Raw genomic sequence first — 21,175 nt, 5'->3', positions numbered from 1 at the left:
TTTGTGACACAGAGGATCCCAGAAGCTTAGAGCAAACTGGATATTGGTTTTGACTGAAATCTGCTGATACATGACAGTAGTGTGAATTTAAAGGGTGGACCCCTATAGACATTTTTACAAAGCTCTCTCAGCCCTCTTGGCTTCCCCTCCCGCTCCCAAGAAAATGCGCTCAGGAGTCCCTCCCCTTTTTAGCCTCAAGCACTTCGGGCCCAACTGGAACCAATAAGAATAAAGTGTATGTAAGAAGTAGAGAACCATTTAGGATGAATTAAGAGAAAGTATTGACTGGCAAGGCATTGGTCCTAAATTAAATATTTGGAGGACATTAAAAAGAGCTAATTTTGAGAGGGGGAATAAAAAAGTTAACATTTGCACCTTCAGTGGTAATATCTTCTGACTTTTCCAAATTCCCTTTAAATAGCTCTCCCAATGGCAATATAGACCCAATAAGATCATACCTTAAAGACCAGTTTGCTACAGACTGGTGTAAGGCTTTTAAGGGAACCAACTAAATATTTAGACATTTCTCAGCTAAAGTAAACAGAGGCCTTACCCCTCTGGAGGTTGTCCAGGCACCATCTCATTAGATGCAAAGATCCTGTGATAAAGAAAAACTTTTTTTCCTGCCCACATGATTGCAGCCCAGTTGTGGTTTTTTAATGTGTCATTGATTGTTTCATCCAACTCCTTTTGCTCCACTGAAAGGGTCTGTCGTGGCTCTGTTTGCTTCCTTAAACACGGTTTTTGAAAGCACTCATGCTGTGTGAGTTCAAATCCTAGCATTAATGTACTGCTGGGTTCATTTCACCACACTCAAAAGCGCCTAGTTTAAATCCCTCTCAATTCCATTTGAGGCACCAGAAGACTTTATCCTTCTCCACTAATGGTCCCAAGTTTACATCTAGATACTGGGGGTCAAGGACAGGAGAGGATTTAGAAATAACAGTGCATGACATTAGTCAATGCATTTGCCAAATTGCCAATTAGTTCCTGATGTGAGTGCAAAGCATTTTATTCCCGTCTCTTTGATGCCTGTTCCCGTTGAGAAGGGAATAGAGTCCACAGAGGCCTTCAAACTTTTAAAGAAATATCTGCTGAAAATCATGCCTGATTTGTGACATGAGCTCAGCTGCAGGGAAGCATCCGGGATTATCTTGGTCCTTTCAGCCCCAGAAAAGAACACTGCACGTGGAAAGATTTTTCCACTGGAGGAACTTGGTAGAAATCAAAAGGCAGGAAAGCAGTACTAAAAGCCCTGCAGCGACCCAGATTCAGATGTCCTATAAACGATAGGCAAATGGATCCTGCTGACACCTAGTTATTTTCAGTACGCCTGCTTTTTCAACTTTTGACCACCAGGTGGAAGCAAGAAATAATGGGGGCGGAATACTGGCATCAGACAGGCTCACAACACAGCAATCTAGCCTTACCCTGGGAACGTTTTATTTTGACCTGAAATCCAGTGTGAGAGCTTCACTTCATCTGACATCATTATGGGACAGATGATAATTAAAAATCTAAAATGATCCTTGTTCATGTCGGGATTACATAGAGCTACCACGCTTTGGGCTCAAAGAGTTCTGAGTGTGTCTTTGTGTGCCTGCTGTGAACACAATCTAAGCTGTGCATCCACTCAATAGAATGAGCTATTAGCCAAGTGAGTTACTCAGTGGGCTGAACTAAGGGAAAGGATACTGATAAGAGAGGTTTTAATTATTGGCATCAATTCATGGAGTGGCAGATCCACACTCCACCTCGTACTCTCTGGGGGTACTTGAGGAAGTTCTTTCTTTCCCAGTTCCCTAATCTGCAAAATGGGAGCAATCCTATCATTTAAAAAGTGTCCCCTGTGTGCCAGGCACAGGACATACGTAATAGCTAATTCTTATACTGTCTGCTAGGGTCCATGCTGGTTGGAGTAGCACAGTTTTACACCTGAGGCAACAAGAGGCTTTCTCCCAGTTCCACACAGAGGCATTTCCTAGGTTGGAGATGGGTCAGTCTACAGCAAACCTGTTCTCTTTCTGTTAACCATGTTATGTCCCTCTGTCTCGTTTTGCAGACATCATAATGATTTGATATATGTATATATTGTAAAACAATAGTTAACATCCACAGTGCCTAACTTTTAGGCAATGCCCAATAAAAGTTAGTTCGCATCCTTTTTTTTTTTACACAGGGTGGAAGTTCATTCAGCTGCTCAGTGACTCACCAGGGTTCAGACTCAATGGTAGTTGTGTGAGAGCTGATGCAATGTCTGTTTCTTTCTGTTTAGCTCCCTTAGAGTTCTTGGCTTCCTTATAGATGTCAGGCATACCTCCTAGGCCAGAACTGACCTTGGTTTTTCCTTGCTTGGGCCCAAACACTGCCTGAATTCACATACCCTAAGAGCTGACCTGCAGTTTTCAAACACCTACCTGAGTCAGTCTGAGCGCCTGTTAAATCTGTCCCTTCTGGTGAAGGCTCCTTTCTGCTGCCCATCCTAAACTGCTGTGAGATGCCTGCCCACGCTGTGGCCACAGGGCTCTTCCCCAGGAGAGCACTTATTATCTACATAATGGTGTCCAGTAAGGGCCACTAAATCACAGATGGTATTCATGTTGTCATTGTTGGTTTCACCCAAAGCATGGTACAGTGGAAAGAGTGCTGAGGTTTTCTACAAAGCAAACCTGACCACTTCCAGTGTTTCTAGTATTTTACACCTGCCCCCATAACTGGCACGTAATAGTAAATAGATATTTGTTAGATGAAATCAACGGCTACCTGGGTTCTAGTTCCTGGTTCTAGCACCTTCTGGACTAATAATCCTTGTTCTGCCTGCTTTGCCAAGAAAGTACATGTAAGTTATTATTCACCTTGTTGCTGGGTAAAATAACGGTCGTTTATTGAGCACTAACTATGAATTAGGCACTTTTCATACATCATACTACTTGGATTCACAACAGCTCTATCCAACAGGGGCAACGTTATCATTCCTACTTATAGACGAGAGAGCTAAGGCTTGGGGAGGTATGTGTCTTGCCCAGGGTCACCTGGCCAGGAAGGGGGTGACCCAGAATATCCAGCCTGTTGAACTCCAAGTTGGTGCTCATAGGTAATTCCACAGTACCTTCCAAGGGCAAATATAATTTGGTAATAAAACAATGCCCTAGGCTGGCATCAGCCAATAACACTTTTCCAAATTCATTCCCAAATAATTCTGTCCTTTAACCCAGACTTGCTTTTAGAATCTGTGAGCTTGGTGACATGTTTCTGAAACGTAATGTGAGTGGAGCTCCTGCCCTGGGACTCCAGCAGGCAACCCCGCCTGCTTCAGGTAATGAAGCCACGATGTTCACCGAATCTATGAACCACCATCAGGCGCATTGCTGTCCCACTTCTGGAGCACGGCAAAAGCTCATGGGAGTTACTGTTAACATCTTTATTAACCCATCCCCCCAATCAAGCAGTGAAATTCATTTAGGTACATGGCCCACTTTGATCTTCATTAATAGTTTCTACATTTATTTTTAGTTTTCTCATCTTTATTTGGTGGCAATTATTAGTTTTTATTGAGGGGGACTGGATAATCTTAAAGTAGTTAAGATTAGGAAAAGTTACAAATGAAGGAAAGCAGGTTAAAAGAAATTTTTTTCAAGTAAACCCTGCTACGTTTCTTCCCAGTTCAGGAAAAAGGCCTTAAGGTCGCAAACATCATGGATCTGGGTCAGATCAGAGACTTCTTCCATACCTTCATGGCCTGTGCCTGGCATCATCGATCTCTGTAAGATACAGAGTGGGAATCACAAGTGGGCTCTCTTGAGTCACTTTTACCTCTTAAGAATAAGGTTTAGTAAATTTCATTTTTTATTTTTCACCTAAGCATCAATTTTTCATTCATTCAACAAATATTTATTGAATGCTAGGTGCTAAGACTAAGATGCAAAAATCAATAATACATTGATACCTGCCTTCAAGGCATACAGTCTAGAGGGAGAAACAAATAAATACTACAATGTGGAAAGTATTATTATAGCAGGATCCGCTAGGGACCTCTAGGAACACTTGGAAAAAGGCCTTGGCTTGTCTGGGGAATTTAGGGACTGTTTGGGAGAAAGAGACATGAGCTGGGTTTCAGGCATGATGAAGTGGGCTTTCTCCAGGTGAGCAAGAGGGGGAAGGACATTCCAGACAAAGGAACTTGACACAGAGGAGTAGGAAAGCGGGTGTACCTGGTAATGTACACGCAGGTGAATTGCTCAGGGAAGCTAGAATGTCGGCTTTGTGGCCGACCGTTGTCGGAGATTAACCTGGAAGGACAGATGGGGAACCGACTGGAAGGTGATTTGTAATCATCCTAAGGATTTGGACTCGACTAAGAAGCAGAGAAGGCATCGGATGATTGTTAGCAGGGAAGTGATGTGGCAGGATTTCAATTTTAGAAAACATTGCTTGGAAGACTATATGTAGAATTAAATTGGTGGTAGTCAGTGTGGCAATGCTCTGGATTCTAGAAGATAAATAGGAAGTGTCAACTAGAGCAGTAGCAATGGATGAAGAATGTTGGGGCAAATCTAAAAAGCATGAAGGAGGTAGAGTCAAGGGGAGGTTGTAACTGATTGGATTTGACTTGTGAAGGAGAAATCTAAATCCAGTGGGTGAGAGAATGATAATACCATTTACTGGCACAGGAAATAAAAGGGGGAAGGAACAGATTTGTGGGGACTGTAATGAGTATAAGGTTTGAACGTTTCAAGATGAAGATATCTGTGAGACCACCAAATGGAGATATCTGAAAAGCAATTAGAAATACAAGCCTGTGGGGAATTGCCTGGCAGTCCAATGGTTAGGACTCTGCTCGCTCAGTGCCAAGGGCCCGGGTTAATCCCTGGTCAGGGAACTAAGATCCCACAAGCCACGCAGTGTGGCAAAAAAAAGAAAAGAAATACAAGCCTGTGATTATAGGGGTCTAATCTAGAAATACAAAATTGGAAGTCATCTGCTTAAAGTGGTATTTAAAGCTCCAGGTGTGAGTTCAATCGCGCGAGGGAGACCGTGTGGAGAAAGGAGACTATGATGGCCCCAGGGGGATCAATGCTGAAGGATCCAGTAGAGGGAAAGGGTTCTTTGGAAGCTGAGAAGGAAGAGTCAGAGAGGCTGGAAAAGACCAAAAGATGATGATAATTACCATCATTGTTGGCATCATCATCCCGTGGAAATCATACGGCTGTAAACTTGGGGGGAGCACCAAGTACCACGTCTGTGCATTTCCAGTGCTGAGCACGACACCTGCACGTGTGGCCCTTAAACATTTGTAGAGGCTACAGGGGAGTGATAAATGTTGTCAAATGATGCATCATTAAATACCATAGACACCGAATGGCATGATCAAGCTATAGCTCAAACATCGTCTGTGGGTGTGGACAGGCATTAAACACTACCCCCGGGAGAGGGGAGACTCCTGACTGAGCCCATCACCTCCACCTTCTCCATCCACGCACCAGGAGCCAGGCCTGGCTTCCCCTTCCTCTCCAGAGACCATTATCATAGGAACAGTCTTCCAAGGATAGATATTTTCTTAGAATCCACAAGAAGTTTTGATGCAGGGTTAGAAAAGTGATAAGCCCCCAATGAGAGTTGAAGTGCCAGGCTCAAATGCCAAGGAGCACCCTCCGTGAGAGCACTGGCTTTTGGTGTCCCGATGACACTCAAACAGGAATGCCAAGTTCAGACTCCTTGAGCAAAAGACTAAGCTAGCTACCTGAGGAAGAGGGAGGCGAGCAGCTGTGAGGGCTTGAGTGTGTATATCTGGGGTGAGGCTGAGGGTGAGGTAGAAGAGCTACAGAGTTTTGCAAAGCCGCTTTAAAGTTCCTGCTTGAGATAGCGCAGTAAGGCTAACAGCATTATCAGCTATCTAAATATATGGTATCTCAAGAATGCATTGTGTTCGGGGAAATTCCAGAGGTGTAGTTCAGTAGACCGCACTATAAGATAACCTTAGGGGGATTGTGGTAAAGACTATAGTAACTGGAAAATGTTTCACTTTGAGCTAAGGCTCAAAATGGTCCTGGTGATATTTTATCAACCAACCAACAAATCTCTATTGACTTGAATCAGTTGTGAAATGAGCTTTCTTAAAGGTTTATGAAAAAATGCATTATTTTACTATGGTAGCAACAGTTTGGCCCTCATTTTACTCTTACTCTGTTCAGTTGGGAAATTAAAATGTTCAGCTTTTAAACTTGGCTTTTACAAAAGCAAAGTTTACTTTGCTCTTCCTGCCTCAAATTCCAACTGAACTCAAACGAGAACTCCTTTAAAGAGAACTGCAGAAGGAGGAGATGGAGAGGAATCTGGTCTAATGATTAACCATCATCTTTGGAAGGAGAGGGGAAATAAGCTACCTACAGACCTACGATTTGAGAGGCTACTGAAGCCAGAGAAACAGACTTCTCTTGAAATGGCGCTGGGTAAAATGCCTGTTTGTGGATCATTCTCTCATTGATCCGCTTGCGGTTTAACTACTGGGAAAAATCAATGGGAAGGAGGCAAGGTCACCCAGCGTCAGGTTATCTGCATAAGAGCAGAGGGCTGGCCACAAACGGGCGCTGGGCTTTGGCTCTGCTTCATAACCAGCAACCTGGCTGACGCTGGACACCTCAATCCTCTATCTGGGCTAACATAGCTACAAAATAGGTGTGGGAAGAGAGTCAGGCACAGTCTATGCAAGACACGGAACCTCAAGTTCAATGTTGTCACGTTGCCTCCTGGGGCCAACTCTTTTTTTTTTTTTTTTTTTTTTTTTTTTTTTTTATGCGGTACGAGGGCCTCTCACTGTTGTGGCCTCTCCCGTTGTGGAGCACGGGCTCCGGACGCGCAGGCTCAGCGGCCATGGCTCACGGGCCCAGCCGCTCCGCGGCATGTGGGATCTTCCCGGACCGGGGCACGAACCCGTGTCCCCTGCATCGGCAGGCGGACTCTCAACCACGCACCACCAGGGAAGCCCTGGGGCCAACTCTTACAAGTCAACCTCTACTGGTAGAATTTACGAGGAATGATTTTTTTCCTTCATCATGCTTCCTCTTTCACATCCTTGAAAAACATGTGAAGTACGCATCAGACACGGTGTTCTGCGATTTTTATGTACATTGATTAACTGAATTTTCACAAGCCTACTTGAGGAAATGAGCCCCAGAGAAGTGTGTGGGAGTTGCTGGGAGTTGCTGGTCGACCCTGCCCTCCTTGATAGACCAGTGTCCTTTGCCTCATTTAGTGCCACTCTAGAAACATCTGGAGACCATTAAACATAACAACAACACAACAACCGACCAATGCTGGGCCCTCCCCAGGCTCGTTGAATCAGACTCTGTGGGGTGAAGCCAGCGCCTCCTTTTGGTTCAAAAACTCTCCCAGGTGATGCTAGTGTGCTGCTTGGCTTGAGGACCACTTGTGTGAGACCAGGTTGCTTATCCAAAATGAGAGGTAGAAACAAGAAGAAGAAAAAGAAAAAGGAATAAGACTAACATTGATTGAGCCCCTACTACAGGCCAAGTGCTTAATCTTATCTAATTCTCCCAGGCAACTGGAAAAGTGTTCCCACTTTACAGATTGAGAAACTTCTGAGTTACTTAACCAGAGAGGTGAAGTGATTTCCCCCAAAGCCCAGAGCTCATAAGTGGCAGAAAGGAGATTTAAGCCTGGCCTTGTGTTCATGTTACTACACCACAGAGCTAAGGCACACACCTCTGGCCCACACTGAAAACTCAAAAGAAATTAAGCTAGGCTTGTAAGAACTCAAGCTTGCAACACATTAGAATTTCAGTAGAATGAAACAGCAAATTATGGGTTTCCAAGGAGAACAATAAGCAGAAACCTTATTGAAACCTGAGAGGAGAAATACATGGTACATAAAACAAGAGAAAGAGGCAGAAGGAAAAAAGGCAAAGGATGAGGAAATACTTATACTTCACTCACTGCTCTAATTCTCACCACAACCCTGTGCAGTAGGAGCTATAATTATCTCGCTCCGGGCTTCCCTGGTGGCGCAGTGGTTGAGAGTCCGCCTGCCGATGCAGGGTCGTGGGTTCGTGCCCCGGTCCGGGAAGATCCCACATGCCGCAGAGCGGCTGGGCCCGTGAGCCATGGCCGCTGAGCCTGCGTGTCCAGAGCCTGTGCTCCGCAACGGGAGAGGCCACAACGGTGAGAGGCCCGCGTACCACAAAAAAAAAAAAACCAAGTCCAGGTCCCAACTACACATAGTTTGCATTGCCCATCACTTTTCAAAGGAAGAGAAAGAAGGAGAAGGAAATAGGATTTACTTAATGCTCTGAGGCCAGCACGTTACATTCGTTATCTCACTGCATCCATAAATTCAACAAATCACTTAGTCCTTGTGAGGCGACTATGACCTCCAACTTGAGTTATGGAAACAGGCTGGCCATGGCGAAAGTATCTTGCTTAAGGTCACAGTGAACTTGAAGCAGTAGTTTCAAACCCTAGGTTCAGTGTTCAAACCCTAATTCAGCTAATTCCAAACCCATGTTCCACAAGAACAACACTAAAGCCAGCAATTGTATTAAAATACTAAAGGCCAAAACCCCCAGCACATAAAAACAAAACATGGGAGAGCATTGAAATGGATCTCACTATATCAATTGGAAATTGGGATATGACTGAATGAGGAAATATTTTAACTTTGTTTAGCCAGGGAAAACTGTCAGTAGGCAGCAAAAAGTGGTTTGGAAATAAACATTCTGAACAAATGCCAGGTATTCTTATCTTTACTGGTTATTTAAATTTAGGCACAATCACCTGAAGAGAGAGTAAATAACCAGTATAGGCAAGTGCTTCCCTTAGTGCCCACCTGGGACTATAAAACACCAGCAGAGGGCTTTCCTGGTGGCGCAGTGGTTAAGAATCCGCCTGCCAATGCAGGGGACATGGGTTCAAGCCCGAGTCCGGGAAGATCCCACACGCTGCGGAGCAAATAAGCCCCTGAGCCACAACTACTGAACCTGCGCTCTAAAGCCCACGAGCCACAGCTACTGAAGCCCGCGCCTAGAGCCCATGCTCCCCAACAAGAGAAGCCACCACAATGAGAAGCCCTGGCTCAGCAACGAATAGTAGCCCCTGCTCGCCGCAACTAGAGAAAGCCCGCGCGCAGCAACGAAGACCCAATACAGCCAAAAATAAATAAATAAATAAATTTATTTTAAAAAAATACTGCCAGCAGAGTAGTTCACATTTGATTGCATCTGACCTTGAAAACTCAGCTTAAATCATGTTCTTTGATCACAGCTTTCATTCTACAACTCTTAACAGCATAATGTCCATCTTTAATTGAACATATTTTTGAAGTTAGACAAGTAATATGTGCTTTTTATTTAAAAATAAATAAATTTAAGAAAATTAGCATAGAAGTGAGAAGGGTAAGCCCTAGTGACCATTATCACGATCAGGTGAGTGGTCTTCCAGGGCTTTTTCTATATACATACAGACATGAAAAGGTCAGTATTGTCAAAACCATCTTTTGCCCAACTATGATTAAATTCTTTGTTGGATAAACAGTCTTGCTGTATTCCATTCCTATAGGAGCTGGAAGAAGAGAGCTTTTAAAACCAAGAGAATTACATTTCAGGCCCAAGGAAAATATAAAGCAAAAACATCCTTTTACATGAGAGTTGAAATACTCTTTTCTCAATTTGGAGTCGGAAATAGAAGCATTTGATAAGCAGCATAAGCTTACATCCCTGTAGCCTCTTTTAGCACCCTTACATAGAGTAAGCATTTAATTAGTATTTCTTGAATGAATAAGAAATTGTCTCCTTTTATAGTGGTTTTATTTTGGGTTAAATAGTGTCAGTATCAAAAAAAAAATAGAAACACATGTATCCACATGTAATGTTGTAAAGAGTGCTCCAAAGAAAATTACAAATCTTATTATCATCCATTTTGGATTATTCAAGCCAGGATTCACTTCCACCTTTACTGTAAGTGACATATAAAATTGGTCCCGTTAACTTTTTAACCACTTCTGAGTTTTTAAGACTTTGCCCCCTCATTTGTCACAGGAGTTTTCTTGGAGGGGGGTGGGGCAAGCACGTTTTGTTCTCTCAAATGAATTGTAAGCTCTGTAGGAGTGGGGAAGCTTCTTGTGATTACTTTTGTATTCTCCCAGCACCCGGCACATGTTCTGCACACAGCAGACATTAAATATTGTGACTGGATTATTTTAGTTTGCTAGGGATGCCGTAACAAAGTACTACAAACTGGGTGGCTTAAGCCACGGAAATGTATCGTCCCTTGCTTCTGGAGGCTAGATCTGAACTTGAGGTGTTGGCAGGATTGGTTCTTTCTGAGGGCTCTAAGGGAAGGATTTGTTCAGGCCTCTCTCCTTGGCTGGTACATGCTGTCTTCTCCTTCTGTCTCTTCTTTGTCTTCCCCTATACATGGCCGTCTCTATGTCCAAAATTTCCTTTTTTATTCGGACCCTGGTCATATTAAATTAAGGCCCACCCTAATGACCTCATCTTTACTAATTATATCTGCAACGACCCTGTGTCCAAATAAGGTCAAATTCTGAGGTAGTTGGGCCTAGGACTTTGACATATGAATTCGGGAGAAGGACACAACTCAACCCAGAATAGTGACCTTCCATTTAAACTTAAACTCATTTAGTTTGCCTACCTGATAACTGAATTCCCTGTTACCCCAAGCCAAGAAGAGCATTTAGAATTTTAATAATATTTTTGGCAACAGGATTTTAGGGTTGTTTTTGTCTTTTAACATGTCTGTGTATGCTTTCCAGAATGGTTCCCACTGCCTAAGCCTCAGAGCCTTCAGAATGTCTGCAACCGGTGAGTACCACCTTGGAAAGCTTATCTTTCAGCAGGGTTGAAGGGACATTTCCCTGGGCCTCAACCTGATGAACACCCAGCCCCTGAGCACCTTGATCTGGGGGCCCTCAGCCCCAGGAAGACGCCTCTTGGACAGGCAGCCACCTGTGAGTCTGTTAGTTTTTCTCTGTGAACCATTTTACTTCCCGTGAGTTTGGTCATTAAAATTGTTTTGCGCCCCTCAACCCTGCCCGAGGCCCTGAGAACGAGGGAGCGTTGGCCTGTAAGAAGACCTAGTGGGTTTATTATTCTCCGACACAGAAACCAAATGACGTCACTGAGCAGCTGTTGGGGGGCAACGTGATTCATGGAGGCCACGCTTTCCCAGGCCCTCTCTACGCAGCCTCGGCTCGGCCAGGGCAGACTTTTATTACCAGCTTTCAACAAGTCCCCGGTTTCTTTTGCAAAGTAAAACAGATAATAGAGACATTCCCGGAATAGTTAGCTAACTAAGCCGTGCCAGGCAACCTCAGAGCTAAGAAGAACTCAGTGTTTTCGGACAATGACCAATTACAATAACCAGTATTATTTGATCTGAGAGTAATTAGCCGAGGCTCTGTTCTTTTTGCTTCAGTGAGGAGACAAACAAGGCAGTGAGAAAAACATCAGAGACAGGGGAAAGGGGCTCAAATGTCAAAGAAAAACACCCTCCTGCAGGTGGGGAGAAGAGAAAGAGACCCTCAGTGAACGTTTGAACGTTGTTCTTCCCTGAAAATGTGGTAGGGTTTAACCCAACCAAAGTTTGTTTGATTTTTTTTCCCATACTTACTGTTCATGTGCTTTAAAAAGCCTCCACGGAGAGTGGATATCAGAGCACAAAGAGTGAAATAGGTCAGAAGACAGAACTATGAACTAGCAAAGGATCTTTTTTTGGGAGGGACGATTCTCCCCAGGGCGTCCGCGCACTGCACTCTTATTTTCAAACGCGCTGCATCACCTGAAACTCCCCGTTGTTTTGGAGACAGGTTCCAGGGAACTGCTGTTTATCATTTCATGCAAGACGTGCAAACTTCCTCTTGCCCGCATAGTCAGGCTCCCTAACCCCTAACTAGAGGGATTTGGATTTTCATGCTGCCCTGTGGCTTTCTTCCATTTCACCACTGGCTTCCAAAATAAACGGTAACTCCAAACCTGCAGGCCACCTCACTACCCTGCACTGCTGCTGTTGTCACTGTCGCACGGCAGGAGAAAGCACCTGTAGCCGCCCAGCCAGCCCTTCCTTCTAGGCTGAGCAGGATGTGGACTCGCTGAACATCCCGCTGGCTTTTCTGACCATAGGCAACACCTCGGCCCACTGCCTCGTTCCCAGCAATACCTCTGCCTTAGCTCAGACTCCTGGCTTCTCTTTGCTCAGATTCTCAAAGCAAGGAGTAATGTCTAGAGATGTGCCGTCTCATACCGTAGCCACTAACCACATGTGACTATTTCAATTTACATTATTTAAAATTAAATTTGAAATTCAGTTACTCCAAGGATTTACTGTATAGCACAGGGAATTATATCCAATATCTTGTAATAACCTAGAATGGAATATAATCTGCAAAACAAAACCCCCAAAACTGAATCACTACGCTGTACACCTGAAACAAACACAATATTGTAAATCAACTATACTTCAATTAAAAAAAATTTAGCTGCTCAGTTGCAGTAGCCACACTTGAAGGGCTCAATAGCCACATGTGAGTAGTGGCTACCATATGGGACGGGGCAGAAATAGGATTTTTCCATCAGCACGGAAAGTTCTATTAGACAGCACTGGCCTAAGTCATCACGTGAGAAAACTCTTGGCTCTGAGAAGGGCTTTGTCATTGAAAGGGGACTAAGGTTAGGTGGGATGCTTGCTGTGTGCCTAGTAGGGGGCTGCACATGTTATTTCACTTATGCCTCACAAATCTCATTCCCATTTCAAAGAGAAGGAGACTGAACCTCAAGGAAGTTCAGTAACTTGGCCAAAGTCATCAAGCTAAGTAAGCGGTAGGGCTGGGCTTCATCTGGTACCCAGGTCTCTGTGGCTTTGTCAGTTGAGTCAAGTTGCAAGTGTGATGAGTAAAGAGCAGCCTTGTTGTCACTGGCTTTTTTACAATATTTCTGCCAAGGAGCAGAGGAACTGTGAGCGGACTGGAAATGCACCTCGAGGCCTTGTCTGGGGTTTGATGGGATTGCGATTAACAGGGGCCTAGTAAGTGCACACTCACTCGTTAGACTGATTAGGAAATTATAGGACAGCTTCTCTGATGCTGTTTCCTTCTAGTGTTGGAGATATTTCTTTATTTTTTGGTACGCGGGCCTCTCACTGTTGTGGCCTCTCCCGTTGCGGAGCACAGGCTCCGGATGCACAGGCTCAGCGGCCATGGCTCACGGGCCTAGCCGCTCCACGGCATGTGGGATCTTCCCGGACCGGGGCACGAACCCGCGTCCCCTGCATCGGCAGGCAGACTCTCAACCACTGCGCCACCAGGGAAGCCCTATTGGAGATATTTCTTATTGGGGATATCTGCTTTACCACATCCTAAACTGACAGCACTAAAAAAGTACCCACTCTCCTGAAACAACAACAACAAAAAGGTCACCATCGAAAAAAACCAATATTTGATATTTGAATAAAGTCTGCAGTTTAGTTAATAACATTGCCTATTAATTACTTAGTTTTGATAATTTTACTATGACTATCTGAAATGTTAACATTAGGGGAAGCTAGTGAAACATACAACTATTACTCCTGAAACTCTTCTGTAAACTTAAAATCACTTCAAAATAAAAACAAATTGAAAAATTGGAAAAAAGAAAGTGACCGCTCTATCCCTGCCCTTTTTCTCTTTCTATGGATCTAGGGGAAAACAACAAAGAACCCAGCTGAACTCACCGTGACCAGCCTTGTGCTGCAAACAGATAAAGCCCTTCCCCCATCAACCTGCTGGCAGCAATGGCAGTGGGAGAGTTTTATACTCAGAGCCAGGCTGTGCAGAGAAATCAAGGCTGTTGCCTAGGCCCCTGAGAGCCACCAGATTCCAGATATGTTGAGTAACTTTTTATTGTTCATGTTTCTATTCTGGACTTCTAAAATTAAATGTGGATGTCCTCACACCCAGCACATCTTTCAGGATTGATTTACAATTGTAATCCTTTTACCACTATCATGAGCAGTGGGGCCCGTGGCAATTCAGGTTGGCTGGAATGAATTTGTTTTCTTTGCACACACAGACGGGAGCTCTCCCGGAATGCTGGTGGAAATGGAAATTGGGACAACTAGCTGATAATCAAAAAATTTAGAGGGCTTCCCTGGTGGCGCAGTGGTTGAGAGTCCGCCTGCCGATGCAGGGGACACGGGTTCGTACCCCGGTCAGGGAAGACCCCACATGCCGCAGAGCAGCTGCGCCCGTGAGCCATGGCCGCTGAGCCTGCGCGTCCGGAGCCTGTGCTCCGCAACGGGAGAGGCCACAACGGTGAGAGGCCCGCGTACCGAAAAAAAAAAAAAAAAAAAAAAAAAATTAACATGTTGTATAGTATCCTTCAACCTGGGAATTTCAATTTCCAGAATTTATACTAAGGAAATTATTGCACAAGTACGCAATGATTTATCTTTGAGGATATTTGTCACAGCATGATTTTAATAGTAGCCCCTTACACCCCAACAAGAAAGGAAACAACTTCAATAAGCGTTTGGCTATGTGGACTATGGTATAGCTACATAGTGAAATGCTCTGCAGTCATTAAAACTATGTCCCAGAAGGCTATTCAAAGTCCTGGGAAGATGATCAAGACAGTCAAGTGCAAAAAGTAGGTTGAACAGCATGTAGAGTATGATCCCATTTTTTTGTAAAACAAAAAATATATCTGTATAAAAATAAAGGACTAAAGAATAAATAAACACTAAAGCAATGGTGATTATCTTTGAGTGAAAAGGGTCATCTCAGAGTGATGAGATAGCTTCAGTTTTCTTTCTCTGCATTTTCTAAGTGTTCTACAACAAACGTATTATTCTGGCAATGGAACGCTTCTCACTTCTGGAAATGTTACTAGTAGGAGAGGTTCACCAGAGGATTCTTTGTCTTTATTAACAGACTCCCATTAATTGGGTGGTAGGTTCTCTTAACTTTGCAAGGTACTCCTGGCATGTTCCATAGCTAATATCACAAGCCTAACAAATAATATCTATTAACATTTAACCTATATGGAAGTGTGCTAGTAGGCAAATTAATTTTGCGATGTTCGCTTTTCATGTCAACTTTCATTTCCAAAGCAGGGGTTGTAACCAGTGAAGAATTGTTCGGGTAGGAGTTAGAGGAGGTGGAAAATTGTAGAAATGTGCCAATAAAGGCAATGGATAGTGAACAAGACTATAGATGGCAGAAAGAAGCAGAATTATACAAACATAGAGGTAAATTAACATTTGTGCCCAAAGAAGCAACATCTGTATCCCTAGGGCTCTTTTCTCAGCTCCCAAATAAGAGATCATAGCAAGGTGGAGACTCTTAGGATGCTTGTCCAGATCAGGTGGTCCTACTATAAGCCTTTACTATGCTACTAGTAAAGGCTGGTAGTCAGGAGGGCACATATTTGGTTTATACGGGGAAGACCAATGTGAAATTGTCTCACCCGAGGAAAAGCCTTCATGCGTGAACTCCGCCTCTGCCAGCTGAGGAGCAGAAGTAGGTGGTGGCGGTCACAGTTTGGAGGCCGTGAGATTGAAATAAGTCCCAACGCCACTAAAAACCTTGACACAACCTCGTGGGGAGGGCGGGGGCCGGGGGGGTGGGGTGGGGTCGGGGGAAGGTTGGTTAGTTGAAGAGGAAAGTCCTCAAGAAGAAGTCTCCATATTACTGACCGGTTCCCACTCTCCTTTCTTTCATTTGTCTGCCGGAAGTGGCCTGCTCTGCTTCTATGTGTCCCCACAAGCCCCATAAGCTCCATCAGCCTTTCCTGGCTTCGGCAGCCACCCCACCTAGATACAGTCTAAATGAAACCAGTATGTATGCCCGAGCTAACACAGGTTGGAACAAGTCCCCTAGCCTTCCTTGCCCAATGAGATCGCAGCTCCTAAGCCCCTTCTCCAGAGCAGTTCTGTAACAATTCAGTTGTTATGAGCAAGCTGGGTGGGAGTGTGCCGAGGAAACACATCTCTGACTGGGGTGCAGTGTGGAGGTGGATGCATCGCTGCCCTCCCCCCCCATAACCACCTGTCAACCCGCCCACCCCCGGAAGTTCAGAGAGGTTTCAGGCCCTAATTTCGGCACGCATCCCACTCCACCACCCTGTAATGAAAACGGATCTTCCCTGAGTCTCCTTCCAGACGGGTCCTGGGTCCTGCTGATTTGAACCAGCTTCTGCACTCTGGACTCCTATTTCATTGGCCCTGAAAATCTGCACCTGGGCAGGGCACCCTAGGTGGAGAAAAGACCTGCCAGCACTTCAGGCCACAAACTACTAAGCAGGCCTCCACCCCTGGTTCCCTTCTCTTCCAGCTGGCCTGGAAATTTGCAAGGACGGGGATATGCAGATTTCTTCTCTATTTTAAGTCTGTGAAGCATTTACTCTTGAGTTTGAGGGTAGAGTTAGTTATCTGTTTGCAGAAACAGTTTTATGTCATGGGAGTCAGGTACCTGAAAGTTTTTTATGCAAATCTTATGCAAAAATTAGGCAAATTCCAACTCTGGGCCAGGGCTTCCTGCATCACTGCATCATGGCACCTGGGGAGGGAAAGGGTATCTGTTTCTCGCTTCAGGTTGGTATGTACATTCAACCTTAAGGAAGCTCACCTGTTTTTGCTTAATTGGGGAGTTGCATGGCCATGCAACTGAATTCTGAACGTCAGGCATCAGTTCGGCAGTTAACTGTCTCTCGGGATCAGCACAGTTTTCTGTCTTGTGCTTTCCACTTGTAAACCTGTCTGTGGGCTCTAGAGATGGGTGTACTTAAATGATTGGCACTAGATTAGCAAAGACTTTCAGCCACTGTAAGTAAATAGGAAGCATGGAAGACCCACAGGGCCTGCAGGGTCAGACCCTTGCCACCCTCCCCAGCTTCGTATCAGGCCCCTCTCCTCTTTGTCCCAGGCCAGCAAACTGGCCTTTCTTCCTTTCTTTAAAATAACTCTTCTCCCTCCCACCCTGGGGGTCTGCAACGCCTGCCCCTCCCCTGCCCCAGGTCTTCAGCTCTCAGCTCAAATGCTGCTTCCTCAGGAAAGTTCTCCCTGACCACCTCCCAAGTCTGGACCTTTTTCTTCCCAATTGTGCTTATGCATTAGTATGACCATTTGATTAGTGTCTGACTCCTCTGCGAGATTAAGCTGCCAGAAGACAGCTTCCCTGCATCTCCCAGATCCAACCGCCTACATAGTAGTTGCTCAGCTAATGGATTTGCTCAACTCCAAATTTATAATTCAACATAAGGTCAACTTGAGGATTTGTCCTTACTGTAATTTGGGTACTTAATTATCTTTCTTGCCTATGCTCTATCTCAGGGGAAACCAATAGAGCTTCTTAGAGACAAACCCTGGGAGCTGAGCTTCAGAAACACTGTAAATAAGGGTTTTTTCCACCCAAGTTTCACCTTCCAGAGTCTCCTCTTTCCCTCTTCCCCTCCTAGGATTCTGTGCTTGCCGCCCTTGGAACGTATTTCCATCTGGGCTTTTCTGCTTGCTAGAGGCCGCTGTGTCCCTCAAAGAAGAATCCTTAATTATATATTTCTGTTTCTATTATTACAATTCCAGGTCCTTTATGTACACCTGGTACCGAGAGCCACGGTGGAGGGGGCGGGGGTGGGGGCTGAATGGTGGCAATGCTGAAAATTTCCCTTAATCTTAGTAACAGGACAGGTAAGAGTTTCAACTTGCCATCAACTTTACTAGTCTCAGAAAAATTCTATTTGAAACTCTTCTAGCCATCTCCTTTTCTTTGCTTTTCTTCCTTCCCCCTTGATTTTTCAGAAGTGAGCCCTCTGGAGAAACTCTTTTTCTCTCTCACTTTTCCAGGTTAGACAGGGCTCCGGAAGCTGAAGACCTGGCCTCCCAAATGCTGAAAGGCTTTCCAAGAGACCGTGTCTCCGCCCAGGAAGCACTGGTTCACAATTATTTCAGGCCCCTGCCTGCTCAGCTGCACCAACTTCCTGATGGTAAGCAAGGGAGTGTGTGTGTGTGTGTGTGTGTGTGTGTGTGTGTTTAGTGTATTCATGTACACATATAAGTCTCGGTGTCTAAGTATTTTCTCAGTGCACTGGAGAATTATAGAATTTGCAACCAGAAGTGAGCTTAGAGCTGGGAGAAGCGAGATGGGTTCAAATCTTGCCTGAGGTTTTTTTTTGCGATTTTCTAAAACTCAAAAGTTGAGGGTTGAGGTGACACAGATCTCCTTGTAATGATCCAAACATTTCCCATATACTCACTTACTCTTAGAAATTGGATGAGATGCAAGTTGCCTCTGAGTTTGCTTTCACTAGCATTTGCCAGGAGAAGCAAAACCAAAGTTTCTAACAACTCCCTTTTCTCTTTCAGTAGAGTAAGATGATAGGTGACATGGATATATCAGGAGAGGAGAGCTGGGCCTGTCTTGATTGGTAATCTGATGCAGCCCAAGGAAGTACGGGGTGGGGCATGGGGAGAGGGGAGCGTCCTCCCAGGCTGGACGCTCACGGGAAGCACAAGTTAACCTGAAATCAGCTTTGCTGCCTGGGCCTGAAGTCATCCTCCAAACCTGAAAACTTCTGAGAGATCATGTGGCTGGAGCGCTCCTCATGTTTCTCAGAACGTGGCCAGGAAAGGCTGTGCAGAAGTTGTGGGCAGTGCAGTCATGGCCCCGGCTGTTTGCGGGGCACTATCCTTAGGTGGAGTTTCTTTGAAAACATCCAGCATTCAACTGAAAACAGTTTTTAGAAGTCCTAAGCCAGAGAGAAGAAAGCTAATAAGGAAGGTCTAGGGGCTCAGACTGGGGGGAGGGTCCTGGGCTGGGGGTGTGATGGGGCGAGGATGGGCATGGGGTGGGGAGCTACTGTTCAGTAGGCTTAGGCATGTGGTCTGGCCAAAGTCTCCAGGGTTTGCAAACGCAGCTCCACTGTAACTGGGACATTGTCCTGCATCAGCCCAAAGCTCTTAGTTTGGGATTTCTTGAGGTATTTTATTATTAAAGTGAGTCATTTAGGATCTCCAAAAATAACCATAATCATACAACTGGGGTTAATGTCTTGCTTAACCCTGTAAGAAGAGTCGGTCATCAGTATTTATTAAGTTGCCATCAAGTGTCAAGAACATATTAAGTACTATAAAATTTGAGGGAAAAAAGAGGCTTGTCCTTGACCTCAAGGATCCTATGAAGTGGGAGGAAAAGAGGGTGAGGAAGAGGAAACAGGACACCCTCATACACATATTAGCACAAATCATATCTAAACAGCTAAAGTCTGCACATAATCAGCTACAGATGTTCAGAGAATATGTGTGCGCTAAAGGCAATTCTTTGGAGGAACTAGAATAACTCAAGTAAGATGGATGAGACTGGAGGTGACTCTGGAGTAGAATTTGGAAGGAGGGGAGGGACGTGGCTTGGCATATGGGTAGAATAAAGGACATTCCACCAGACCTACAATTCTTACGCCCTTCCTGGTACCTCACCCCAAGCTTTAGCCCCATCCGCTCTCCCACTCCCATCTCAATCCCCTCTTCCCAGTCTGAACCCCTAGATCCCCCCTTCTTAGCTTTCTCCTCTTGGGCTTGGGGCTTCCAGCTACCACTTCACGCAAGTATACACACTGGGGGTGTACACACACACACACACATTCACGCTCCCTCTCTCCATTTAAAGAAACTTCTCCCATGGGCCCTCCTCCAGGATTTATTATTCTGTGTACTGAGAACCACTGGGGATCTTCAAAGTTTTCTGGGCACCAGCTTTTCCTTGATGAAGAGTAATTAGGAGAAAATCACTGTGCAGACTGATGTGTTGTTAGAAACCTGGGTTTTGATTCATCCTGGTCATCTGAAGCAAAGCCACCAACACAGGGACTCTGTGTGTGTGTGTGTGTGTGTGTGTGTGCGTGCGTGTGTGTGCGTGCACATGCAGGTGTAGGAGAGGGACCAATCTGTATTCCTTCTCTGTTCACCCAGCCACAGAGCCCAAATCTACTTTGACACTTTTAGAAAAATGAAAAGATGGAATCTTGCAGGAGCCTGCCTGTGCTGTCGGGGAGACAAGGAGTGCTCACAGCAGGAGGGAAGTTGACTTTTCTTTATACATATAGGGGTTTTTCCATGCAGAGTTTAAATTATGCCTGATAAAAGGAGTTTCGTGGATGTTTCAGTTCTTTCAAATTCTCCTGGCTTCCTCCCAATTAAATGAGGTTTGTCAAAGCCACAGGGCTCTGCTGCTGTTGCCTCGGCCGACAAGCACTTCCTGCAGCGACATCTCGAATCCCCGAGGGAGAAGATGAAAGGGCCAGCGCCAACAGACAGGGGAAGGGGGGCAGATCGGGGTGTGTGTGTGTGTGTGTGTGTGTGTGCGTGGGGGGGGGGTGCAGAAATAGGTTTAGAGACAGATCGACAGATAGGATGTGGACAAGAAGACAGGGAAAGCAAAGGTACCAGGATTATTGGAAAGAAAAATAGAGTCAGAGAGAGCAGCCACTGGGGCCAGTTTGTGTACCTTGAGAACATTGGCCCTCACCAAGGGCACGTCTTCTAAGGGTGCACTCCCTTGGCCGGGCAGTGCCAGCCTACTTTTTCATTGTCCATGGCAATGAGCCTTTATTAAGAGCCTCCTTTGCAGACAGGAAGAACCGGCCGGTTATCGCAGTTCCCAACCCTCAGGGACACAGAGTCTCCATCCAAGGGGTGGGCTGCCCCAGGCATAAGAACTGTGCAAAAATAAGACATGCTCTTGTGAGTGGTGTGTAAAGAGGGTTTCCCTGCCATAATTATGCAAGAAATTTTGCTCTCTGGTGGCAGTATGGAATCACTTACGGGGTTATATTTGTATTATTTTATTATTCTGGTTTTATTCCGGTTGCAGGATAACAAAGTTGTCACTTTAAAATATATTCTGTTTCCCCTTTGATCTGGGAGATTCCAGCTCTTATTGTCTGCCCTCTGACGAAGACAATTTAAGCATGAAACCTGAGGCTGGGAACCGTGTGAAGAGTGGAAAGACAGCCTAAATCCCAGCGGAAGCAGGGCACAGAAATTCCCCACAAAATGCAAGGGTTGCTCTCATCCATCCATGTCTGTTTTCACGAAGCCGAGAGGTCCCAAACAACACTGTCCCTAATTTGTGGCAGTAAGCTTATGGCCAGAGGAAATCGGGGGGTCCCTTGCCACGAAA

The 21,175-nt window shown here is 45.1% G+C and overlaps 1 protein-coding gene across 1 annotated transcript in view; it reads left to right on the top strand.

Annotated features, from left to right (window-relative positions):
* The window catches only part of CDK15 (cyclin dependent kinase 15), a 93,330-nt gene that overhangs the window by 57,723 nt on the left and 14,432 nt on the right, over window positions 1-21,175 (top strand). Inside the window, exons 11-12 of the mRNA XM_022567429.3 lie at window positions 10,787-10,835; window positions 17,845-17,984. Coding sequence (XP_022423137.2) covers window positions 10,787-10,835; window positions 17,845-17,984 — 189 coding nt within the window. The remainder of the gene's footprint in view (window positions 1-10,786; window positions 10,836-17,844; window positions 17,985-21,175) is intronic.

The sequence above is a fragment of the Delphinapterus leucas genome, chromosome 8 (genome assembly GCF_059928025.1).
Source record: "Delphinapterus leucas isolate spDelLeu-1000000601 "Yukka" chromosome 8, BTC_Dleu_Yukka2, whole genome shotgun sequence".
Lineage (NCBI taxonomy): Eukaryota > Metazoa > Chordata > Mammalia > Artiodactyla > Monodontidae > Delphinapterus > Delphinapterus leucas.
The sequence above is the reverse complement of the archived record's forward strand: the minus strand, read 5'-3'. Positions and strand labels throughout refer to the sequence as shown.